At 37.3% G+C, this 11,930-nt stretch overlaps 1 protein-coding gene across 1 annotated transcript; it reads left to right on the forward strand.

Annotated features, from left to right (window-relative positions):
* The first annotated feature begins 1,321 nt into the window (after positions 1-1,321).
* LOC123764608 (zinc finger protein 16-like) lies at positions 1,322-11,167 on the forward strand. The gene has a single exon (XM_069314429.1). The coding sequence runs from the start codon at positions 1,379-1,381 to the stop codon at positions 2,402-2,404; it is 1,026 nt and encodes a 341-aa protein (XP_069170530.1). The 5' UTR covers positions 1,322-1,378; the 3' UTR covers positions 2,405-11,167.
* The last annotated feature ends 763 nt before the right edge of the window (positions 11,168-11,930 follow it).

Here is an 11,930-nt window from a genome sequence, read left to right on the forward strand (position 1 = left end):
CCAGTATCAAGAGCTGATACTGGAGATCTGTGGAGGTGCAAGTGCACTCTGCGTGACGGGAGATGTCTCCCATGAATGTGTCCAAGATGACGATTAAGCCATCCAAAAGGTGGCACGGGCATGAATAGCCCGTAAGTGGTGGCCCTTTTGAGCCATCACTGCCGGTGGTGGTGGCCGGCTTCTATTTATATGGAACTTGACCAATGTAGGTGGCGCTGGTGTGACGATAACTGGGAGCGGGCTCAGACAAACTAGCAGAGTGCTTGTTCCCGGCTGGTGGCAAGAGCTTGCCACCACCAGGTGTGCTGGGGGTCACTGGTGCTGGAGATTAGGGGGGGAGTAGACCACTGTCTAGACGTCTGAACACTAGCTGTTGTTGTTGCTGTAAATTCTTGAGTGCAATGTCAATGTCAATCCTGACCTTAAAGATTCCTAGAAGGTTGTAACAGATCCCATGAGCACCACACCAGAAACAAATACCTATTTGATATTCCAAGAGTACGACTTAATCAAACTAGAAATGCTTTACAAATCAAGGGACCCAGAATGTGGAATGACCTTCCCAATTATGTTAAAGACTGTACCTCACCCAATCAATTTAAGATAAAAACTAAGTACTACCTAATTAACTCCATGTAAACTACCTCACCCCTAAAATGTCAACCCATGTTTACTATTTTAAACAATGATGTTTGTCGACCAAATTGTATATTTGCTATTTTTTCTGCCATGTTCCCAACTTTTCTATTTTTTTATTTTCTCAACACAATTTATACTAATCTCAATTAGTATTAGGTTTCAGTCTTAGTGTTTTTCCTGCCCGAAACGCTTTGCGTAATAATGGCTTTAGGCATTGTATGTACTAGCTCTATCTATAAATCCATCAATGTTTTGTATCTCACCTTGTATGTATGTACTTTACCTGAATAGTTAGTTTAGTTAGTTTAGTTCATTTATTATGCACCCCATACCCATCTTGTGGGCGGTAGTGGAAAGGGTTACAGAGGCACATAATGGGCTCAGGGACTGAACCCCACAATTCATTTAGCTAAGCAAGTTACAATCTTGATGAGCTAGTTACAAAATTCAATATAAGTCATCACATCAACAATGGGTTCGAGATCGACCTCAAGTACAGGTTCTAAATTAAGCAACTGCTTTACCTGAATAAATATTTGATTTGATTTAAAAATATATATATCATATATTATAGTCTGCCCAAACATTGTCCATAAAAAACGTAAAAGTGTACGTAGATCCCTAAGTGACATGTTACCACAACAACAACCATCACTAAAATTTCCAGTCACATGTACCGGAATACATCCTACAGTCATCAGTAGTAGATAACATAAAACAGAAACTACCAATCATAAAGATGTCGAAACCTCACCAGTGTCCAGTGTGTGGGAAATCTTTCAGCCGTCTTGGATCTGTGAAGACTCACATGTTGCTGCATACGGGTGATAAACCTCATGAATGTCCAGAATGTGGAAAAAGTTTCCGTCATCTTGGATCTATGAAGACTCACATGCTGGTGCATACTGGTGATAAATCTCACGAATGTCCAGACTGTGGGAAAAGGTTCAGTCGTCTTGGATCTATGAAGACTCACATGTTGGTGCATACAGGAAATAAATCTCATGAGTGTCCAGAGTGTGGGAAAAGATTCAGCCACCTTGGCTCTGTATCTAGACACTTGATGGTGCATACAGGCATTAAGCTGCACGAGTGTCGAGAATGTGGAAAAAACTTCAATCGTCTTGAAAGTATGAAGTCTCACATGATGGTGCATACAGATGATAAACCTCATGTGTGTCTAGAGTGTGGGAAAAGATTCAGCCAACTTAAATATATGAAGGCTCATAGGATAGTGCATACGGACGATAAGCCTCATAAGTGTCCAGAGTGCGGGAAAAGATTCAGACAAGTTGGATCAATAAGGAGGCATATGATGTTGCATACAGGCATTAAACTGCACCCGTGTCCAGAGTGTGGGAAACACTTTGGTCGTCTTGAAAGTATGAAGGCTCACATGATGGTGCATATTGGTGATAAATCTCATGAGTGCCCAGAGTGTGGGAGAAAATTCAGTCAACTTGAATCTGTGACAAAGCACATGATAGTGCATATGGGTGCTAAATTGCACGAGTGTCCAGAGTGTGGGAAAAAGTTCAGTCGTCTTAGAAATATGATGAGGCACAGAATGGTTCATACAGATGATAAACCTCACATGTGTCCCGAGTGTGGAAAAAGATTCAATGAGCTTGCAAATATGAAGAGGCATAGGGTAGTGCATACAGATGATAAACCTTTTGAGTGTACTGAGTGTGGGAAAAGATTTAGGCAACGCAATAGTATAATACTACACATATTAACACATCCTGGTGACAAACCTCAATGAGCCTTGTGTCCTGCTTTTTGGAAAAAAGTCTTAATTTTATTTGGCTCCCAAATGATGTTTATAATTAATTTTGTTGGCTTCATTTTCAGTTCCATTAATTTTAGTACAGTATATTTTGATATGCAAATCAGGACATAACTACCAACCAATTCAGTATACTTTTTGGAAATTGAGAGCTACATTTTAAAAATACCATGAATTGACCATCTCAGTTGGACATCTTTAAAAGGTATTTTTGTTTTTTCCATAGTTTTATGTGAACAATTTGCTTCGTCACAAAGGCACAGCTCTGTAATACATGGTACAATTCCTTATATATTTATATATTACATTTATTTATTTATTTATTTATTTATTTATTTATATACAAGAAGGTACATTGGGTTTGTGAGAATACATAGCATAGTATTTACAATCTTGTAAAGCCACTAGTACGTGTAGCGTTTTGGGCAGGTCCTTAATCTAACAGATAATTTTAAGTAGGTAAATTCTAGCAGAATTAATAAAGTGATAAGAAATACATTGCAATACAGAAAAAAAATGAGATGAGAGAGATTAGTAAGTATATTAAAGCACATTGTTAATGTGCTTGATTAACATGTTAATCATCTGTTCTTTAGTAAAAATTACATGCACCTCATAATCCACAGAAGCACAAGAAAAATTGCGATGGTAAAAATACTTCAAATTGTTCATAATGTAATCAAATATTTTGTGTTTTTCCAAGATAAAACAAAATTTAGAACATATTATTAGCATATTTATTATATTTTATTTATTAATGATCTCCATTTAGGTCCCATTAAGAAATATGTCAGCCCATCTTCCTGTTTTGATAGTACTTATAGTAATAATGAGGACCACAGTACATATATCAACGTACAACCTAATTAGAAAGTGGAAATCGGTACTATTGAATTTGGACAAACTGTAAAAAGATTTTCTATTTATGTTGCAAAGACAAGTTAACCTAACCTAACCTTCCTAGACCTAATACATGCTGTCTGAGGCCTAATATAATACTGTACTTATGTGTGCTATACTAGGCCTAGGAATATTTAAGTTTGTTTATTTAAGTTTCATTTTTAGGACTTTATAAACTTAATAGTACCAATTTCTACTATGCCATATACTGCAGGTATGCCAAACCTGTCATATGCTGCAGGTACGTTGACGACATATTTATGCAGATACCTGATAATGGGCGTTTGCAGCCGTTGAAGGAGGCATTTGAGCAGAGTTCGGTGTTAAGTTTCAATTACGAGATTTATAGTGATGGGAAGCTGCCCTTTCTAGACGTAGCAGCTGTGGAAAGGAATGGAGGTTTTCATACTGCAGTCTACACTAAGGAAACGAACATAGAAATGTGCCTGAATGCTAACAGTAACTGCCCGGACTGGTACAAGCGGAGTGTTGTCAACCGAGCTTTCATGCACAGCTCTGGTTGGAAGCGTCAACAAGGAACTATGTAGAGTAAGGCAGATCCTAGTCAATAATGGCTTCTTGAAAGGTTATGTTGAAGGCTCCATTAAAAGGAAGGTGTCATGCCATGCAACCCAGGAAGAAGCAACAAATACAACATTCATACCCCTATCTGACTGTTTTACAGGAACTTCTTTTCCATGACTTACAAAATGAAGGAAAGAGTCCTGGAAAGACACTATTGATAGGAACATTATTCCCCACAGACACCAATCAGAAAATACAATCAACAATATACAGTATTACAAAAACATGAAGACCACTAACCTATTTATGAAGAACTCTCCAGATACCAAATAGAATGCCTTAAGAGAGACCTATGCCTTCACATGCCCACTTGGGGATTGTCAGCCCTAAAGATCTCAGTATATAGGCAAGATCACAACATCTCTAGGCGATTAACAATGCACAAGCAACAAGGCTTCATCAAGCAGCATATAATCTCCTCATACAACCAGACCATCACTAGAGACACCTTAACAAGCAACACTGAAATTATTGACAGGTATGTCGACAGCAAAAGGCTGGACATAAGTGAGGCGCTACACATATAAACGTCAAGACTAGCAATCAACAACCAGTTAACACATAATTACATCCTACCTACTTCAAGACCCCGAGCCAACGCAGAGACAGGATCTAATGATCCTGCCTTAGAAACAAAAACAGCCGTTCCACAAAAACAGCAATTATACAAGTTTAACAAACAGTATTAATTGAAAATAGCAGGACATGGGTTGACATTTAGGGGTAAGGTAGGTTACATGGAGTTTATTAGGTAGTACTTAGCTTTTCTCTTAAGCTAATGTTCTCGCTCTCTCTCTCTCTCTCTCTCTCTCTCTCTCTCTCTCTCTCTCTCTCTCTCTCTCTCTCTCTCTCTCTCTCTCTCTCATAACGTATATTGGCGACTTGTCACCTCTCCTGATGACTATCTCCTTATCACGAAGGCTCTTAGCTGCTGCGAGACGCAAAAGGTTACCACTAAAGACACCTTGCAAGCGGAGCTTATTGCAGAAGGAGGAAAGATTCGAGGTAACTACAGAAGCACCATACTGTCCCCAGAGCACAAAGCGGCAGCTTTTGTGAGAATAAGGAGATAGACGTCAGGAGAGGTGAGAAGTCGCCAATATACAATATTCTTAAAAAAGATGAATATCTGGCAAAAATGAACCTCATACTCTCCGACCAAACTAAATTCCAAGGGGTAACAAAGGATACTACAGTCGAATTGAAAACGAAGGTAAACAGATTGATCGAAACTGTGAACGCCAAGAAATCTGGACTCCACCTGCCAAAGATTATTGAGGAATACAAATCTTGTTATGTGTGTAGGAATGTCAAGATCCACAAGCCTGGAAACCCACTTCGGCCAGTCATCAGTCAGATATCCACACCCACATACAAACTGGCTAAGTGACTCAACTGCCTGCTGACTCCTTATGTACCTTGTGCTTTTAGCCTGAAGTCTCCAAAGGAATTTGTTGACTTGCTATCGTGATCCGGCTTGTACTCCTCTTGACATACCAGAAAGCATACTAAGAAAGCTACTCCAAGCCTGCACTAAAGAGGCATCCTTCTTGAGTCCAGATGGGCACATGTATAAGCAAGTAGATGGGGTTGCCTTGGGTTCCGAACTTCCACATGGGTACCATAGAGCAGAGGGTCTTAGTTGACATGGACTTGAAACCCGCTATATATTGCAGGTATATTGACGACATTTTTATGCAGGTACTTAATGTCAGACATCTGCAGCAGCTGAAGGAGGCATTCGAGCAGAATTCGGTGTTAAGTTTCACTTATGAGACGAAGAATATGGGAAGCTGCCCTTTCTAGATGTAACAGTCATGAAAAGAAATGGATTCTTCCACACTGCAGTCTACACTAAGGAAACAAACATAGGAATGGGCCTCAATGCCAATAGTGACTGCCCAGACAGGTACAAGAGGAGTGTTGTCAACACTTACGTCGACCGGGCTCTCAGTCACAGCTCAGGATGGAAGTAAATCGATGAAGAACTCTGTAGGGTAAGGCAGATCCTAGTCAACAATGGCTTCTCTAACGGTTATGTTGAAAACGTCATAAAAAAAAAGGTGAAATGCCATGCAACCTCTGAAGAGTCAACTAACACAACACTTGTACCCCCTATTAGACTGTTTTACAGGAACTTCTTTTTGATGGTTCATAAAATGGAGAAAAGTGTCCTGAAAGATATTATTAATAGGAAAGTGCCTAATAAACCAAGTTTTTCTGAAATTATATATTTTTCAATTTTTTTTATGAAATTATAAAGCTATCCATTTCATTTATGTATGAGTTAAGTACTTTTAATTTGAGTTAAACCTAACGTAGATATTTGACCGAACCTAACCTAATCTATCTTAATCTAACCTAAACTAAATTAAATTAAGACCATAAATTATGGTCTTAATACAATATAATAATAATAATTCAAATAAACTAATTGGAAACAATTTATCAAAAATAAAGAAAATCACTCGGCCTATTAGGCAAATTGGGCCGCTGCATAGTAGGCCAAGAAGTGCGTTCTGGCTACTAGGTACGACATATATATATATATATATATATTAGTATATTTTGGTAGCAGTCTTTCCTGTAGACATATATTATTAAATATGACCGAAAAAGTAAGATTAATAATTCTAACACAAATTTTCTCAATCTTTCGTACATTACGCTTCACTGTTGGAGGTAAATCAAAAATCACTTCTCCAAAATTCATTTTTATTTCTAGTCTGACGCGACACGGGCGCGTTTCGTAAAACTTATTACATTTTCAAAGACTTCACAAATACACAACTGATTAGAACTTACGTATCTCTGATTTTGTATCTACATTTGAGTGAGGTGGGAGGGGTGATGTGGCATTAACACAAGACAGAACAAGAGGGGATATTAATAGGGTATTAAAAGTATCAACACAAGACAGAACAGAAACAATGGGTATTGAATAGAAGTGTTTGTAGAAAGCCTATTGGTCCATATTTCTTGATGCTTCTATATTGGAGCGGAGTCTTGAGGTGGGTAGAATATAGTTGTCACAACTATATTCTACTTCTGTTCTACTTCTAGTCTAGTCAGACTAGAAATAAAAATGAATTTTGGAGAATTGATTTTTCAATTACCATCAACAGTGAAAAGAAACATAAGAAAGATCGAGAAAATTCGTGTTAGAATTATTAACCTTACTTTTTCGGTCATATTTAATAATATATATATATATATAAACTGAAAACTCACACCCCAGAAGTGACTCGATCCCATACTGCCAGGAGCAATGCAACTGGTATGTATGGTATGTCGGCTACCATCAGTTTTTGTCCGGTCGTGATGATCAAGTGGATTAAGGCGTCCTGTACGTACCAGTTGCGTGGCTCCTGGTAGTATGGGTTCGAGTCACTTCTGGGGTGTTAGTTTTCAGTTGCATATAGTCTTGGGGACCATTCAGCCTTGTTCGCATATATATATATATATATATATATATATATATATATATATATATATATATATATATATATATATATTGTGACGGTAACGCGTTGGTGTTCGGCTGTTCAAAGCTAGGGGTATGGCCTCGTCACATAGAATAAAAAAAATAGAAAATCTGGAACTTCGTCTGTGGTAAGGTAAGGAGAAGTCACACAAAACACAAGTAAATTTTAACAATGGAATTTTAATTACGTTAGATAAACAAAACATGAATAAAATGGACATACAAATTCGTATAATAAAATCAATCAATCAAAATAATAAGAATAAGTAAATGACAAAATGAAAAGTTACGTTAAGACAAGTGAGCAATAACAAGCTGTGCAATATACAATAAAATGAGAGGTGCGGGAATATTGGCTTTAAGCTATCACCTCTCTTAGTACACTTAAGCCAAAGCTCAGTCTACCAGGAAGAAGTGTTAACCGTATGAAAGCACTGAATATTCTAAGGACTGAGGTCGTGGCGGCCCCAGACATTGAGTAGTATGGTGGGTGGAGTGCAGTTGCAGCCAGACCGGCGGCCAATCAGCGAGTAGCCGGCAACAAGACAGGTAGTTTGGCGGTTTGAGGCTGAGCAGGTGTCCCTGGCTGCATACGTTTTGCGCTCTGGCAAACCTTGGAGATGTTGTTGTCGTTGTTGGACATTTCTTCCATAGTAGTTTTATATATTTGTTGCGACGTATTTTTGGAGGGAAGAGCAGGCTCAATCTCTTGAAGGAGATTATCGTCACAATATATATATATATATATATATATATATATACACACACACACACACACACACACACACACACGACCTAAAAAAGGCTTTCGACAGAGTTCCACATAAGAGGTTGTTCTGGAAACTGGAAAATATTGGAGGGGTGACAGGTAAGCTTCTAACATGGATGATAAATTTTCTGACTGATAGAAAAATGAGGGCAGTAATCAGAGGCAATGTATCGGAATGGAGAAATGTCACAAGTGGAGTACCACAGGGTTCAGTTCTTGCACAAGTGATGTTTATTGTCTACATAAATGATCTACCAGTTGGTATACAGAATTATATGAACATGTTTGCTGATGATGCTAAGATAATAGGAAGGATAAGAAATTTAGATGACTGTCATGCCCTTCAAGAAGACCTGGACAAAATAAGTATATGGAGCACCACTTGGCAAATGGAATTTAATGTAAATAAATGTCATGTTATGGAATGTGGAATAGGAGAACATAGACCCCATACAACCTATATATTACGTGATAAATCTTTAAAGAATTCTGATAAAGAAAGAGATCTAGGAGTGGTTCTAGATAGAAAACTATCACCTGAGGACCACATAAAGAATATTGTGCAAGGAGCCTATGCTATGCTTTCTAACTTCAGAATTGCATTTAAATACATGGATGGCGATATACTAAAGTAATTGTTCATGACTTTTGTTAGGCCAAAGCTAGAATATGCAGCTGTTGTGTGGTGCCCATATCTTAAGAAGCACATCAACAAACTGGAAAAGGTGCAAAGACATGCTACTAAGTGGCTCCCAGAACTGAAGGGCAAGAGCTACGAGGAGAGGTTGGAAGCATTAAATATGCCAAAACTAGAAGACAGAAGAAAAAGAGGTGATATGATCACTACGTACAAAATAGTAACAGGAATTGATAAAATCGACAGGGAAGACTTCCTGAGACCTGGAACTTCAAGAACAAGAGGTCATAGATTTAAACTAGCTAAACACAGATGCCGAAGAAATATAAGAAAATTCACCTTCGCAAATAGAGTGGTAGACGGTTGGAACAAGTTAAGTGAGAAGGTGGTGGAGGCCAAGACCGTCAGTAGTTTCAAAGCGTTATATGACAAAGAGTGCTGGGAAGACGGGACACCACGAGCGTAGCTCTCATCCTGTAACTACACTTAGGTAATTACACTTAGGTAATTACACACACACACACACACTAGCTAAACACAGATGCCGAAGAAATATAAGAAAATTCACTTTCGCAAACAGTTGTAGACGGTTGGAACAAGTTAGGTGAGAAGGTGGTGAAGGCCAAGACCGTCAAAAGTTTCAAAGCGTCATATGACAAAGAGTGTTAGGAAGATGGGACACCAGGGGCGTAGCTCGTCCTGTAACTACACTTAGGTAATTACGTACACACACACACACACACACACACAGTGACACCTCGGCTTACGAATGCCCCTCTTTACGAACTTTTTGGGCTACGAACTTTGCTTCAGGTAACGTAGTTTGTTGATACGTGTATGACTGACCTAGCACATGGTGGCACAGCAACTGCACCTCAGTTTACCAGTGCCTCCTGCCTAATGACAATCGCACTTGAATTCTTTGTAAAGAATTTCAGTGTTTTTTCTGTTTTTTTTTGGTATTTGAACATAAAAGTTATTATCATATATATATATATATATATATATATAAATATATCCCCATGGGTCCCAAGCAAGCCAGTGGTAGGATTCAGTCCAAGAAAACACATGTGAGGATGAAAATAGAGGAAAAACAAGAGTTCATTGGTAAACATGAAAATGGAGCTACAGCTACTCCGAGTAGCTGAATCTAAAACAACAACAACTGCTTTCCTCCTCACTTTCGATCTTGCTCAGATGAAGGCAAATTGAATGTCCTTAATTGTGGTTAAGGATATTTTTTTAAAGCATTATATTAAACATTTAAACTTGGAGTAAACAAACTATTTGATATATATTCTGTGTTCAGAGTGAATACATTTTATAAATAGGAATAAAAAAAAATAGTTTTCATCCAGAAATTAGAAACTCATCAGTATGCTTGCTCAATTATTAATTTTTTATTTTTTTTGTTTACTCATTGAATTTTTACTATTATTCATTAGAAGTATTATTAAAATGTCTTCTGTGTTAACATATGACTATAAATGTAAATACAGTACATCCTAAATTTATATTTGCCTAACTAGCATTTATTTCAGAAAAATTTTAGCATTTTAGGCTATTATGTCTTGCAGAGAAATTTATATTAACCCAACCTCATCAGTTATAAATGCCTGACTAGTATTTTATTAGCCCGAATAATAAAATGTTTGTATGAGTGTACTGTATTTCTGTTTTCCAGATTTTTGCATTTATATCCGCCTGACCAGAATTTGTATTAACCTGAGAGTATTCCATTCATGGTGGTTGGCCTAAGCTATGCCTAATTTTCTATTACTTATTAAATTACTGTATTTATAAACATATTTTGAGGGTGCTTTCTTATTAAATTAGGTTAATTTCATTTTAATATTATGGCCTATTTTTAAATACAGTATTGCCTTTTTATTATGTATGATCATATAGGCCTAAGTGTGGCTTGAATTAGAAGCAGCAATTATTGATTTGACTGGTAGTTTCTTTCCTATAATTTGATGTGTGTGAATAATAGACTTTATTGCTTATTTTTACCAGATATTATTCATAGACAGTATAAGGATAATACTTGGTCTTTAATTATGACCCATTTGACAATTTTCTCTACAGCCGAAAGATCCCAGATTTAATTCCACCAGTAGGACAGAATCACTTGGCAACATTTCCTTGCACCTCATACCTCTTTTCACCTAGCAGTAAATAGACACCCAGTTGTTATGTAACTGTTGTTGGTTGCATCCAGAAAAGGGTCAGTAGTTCATCTAGGGGAGTAGACCCTCGTTAATCATAAGCGATTTCTATAGTTCCAGACTATGGGAAACCATACAAGTTTGCAGACCACTCACTGTAGCTAGGATTGTTCGCATAATACACTAATGTACTCAAGTAATGATGTTTATTTATCCTCTGAGACGTCTTTAGTAGTCACCCAGATACTGTTAACAGTTCAGGGGCCCAGTGACGGAGGAGTCTTTTTCCAAATATGAAATATAGTGAAAAATTTTAAACAAATCTCCTGTTATTTGGCATCATCGTTATGAAAATTTTACCCCAATATGTTAAGAAATAGATTTTTTATTATTTTTTTTTAAATAAATGAATGCGCAACAGGCGGCAATCGGTACTGATAATAATGATAACACCTATTTACTGGCAATCAGGGATAAAGAGATGCAAACAGCTGTCAATGCACAAAGAAGACAAGTAGTAGTAGTAAGGAGGGTCTACAAAATGTATATGCAGCTGGTGCCACCTGGAGGGCCAGATTTCACACATAATAATTAGTTAAGATCAATTAATATTAAGTTTTAGTCTTAAGTGTTTTTTTCCCCACCTCTCCTTGCCCGAAATGCTATGCGTACTAGTGGCTTTAGGTATTGTATGTACTACCTCTATCTTTAAATCTGACAGAATGTTTGTACTGTAATGCTGCAACTCTGTATGTACTGTTCCTAAATAAATTATTATTATTATAATGAGATAGTATGTTATGATGCTGTATTTTATTATATATCATATAAATACTGTACATTGCCCAATGGCAATATTTCTTATGTGCCTTTGTACAAAAAATGCTGATCCCCCCCTTTTTTTCATTGTTTATATGTGGATTTTGTTGTGACTTTTACATCTTGGAGAATGCATATCC

Source organism: Procambarus clarkii, chromosome 79, assembly GCF_040958095.1.
Source record: "Procambarus clarkii isolate CNS0578487 chromosome 79, FALCON_Pclarkii_2.0, whole genome shotgun sequence".
Classification (NCBI taxonomy): Eukaryota; Metazoa; Arthropoda; class Malacostraca; order Decapoda; family Cambaridae; genus Procambarus; species Procambarus clarkii.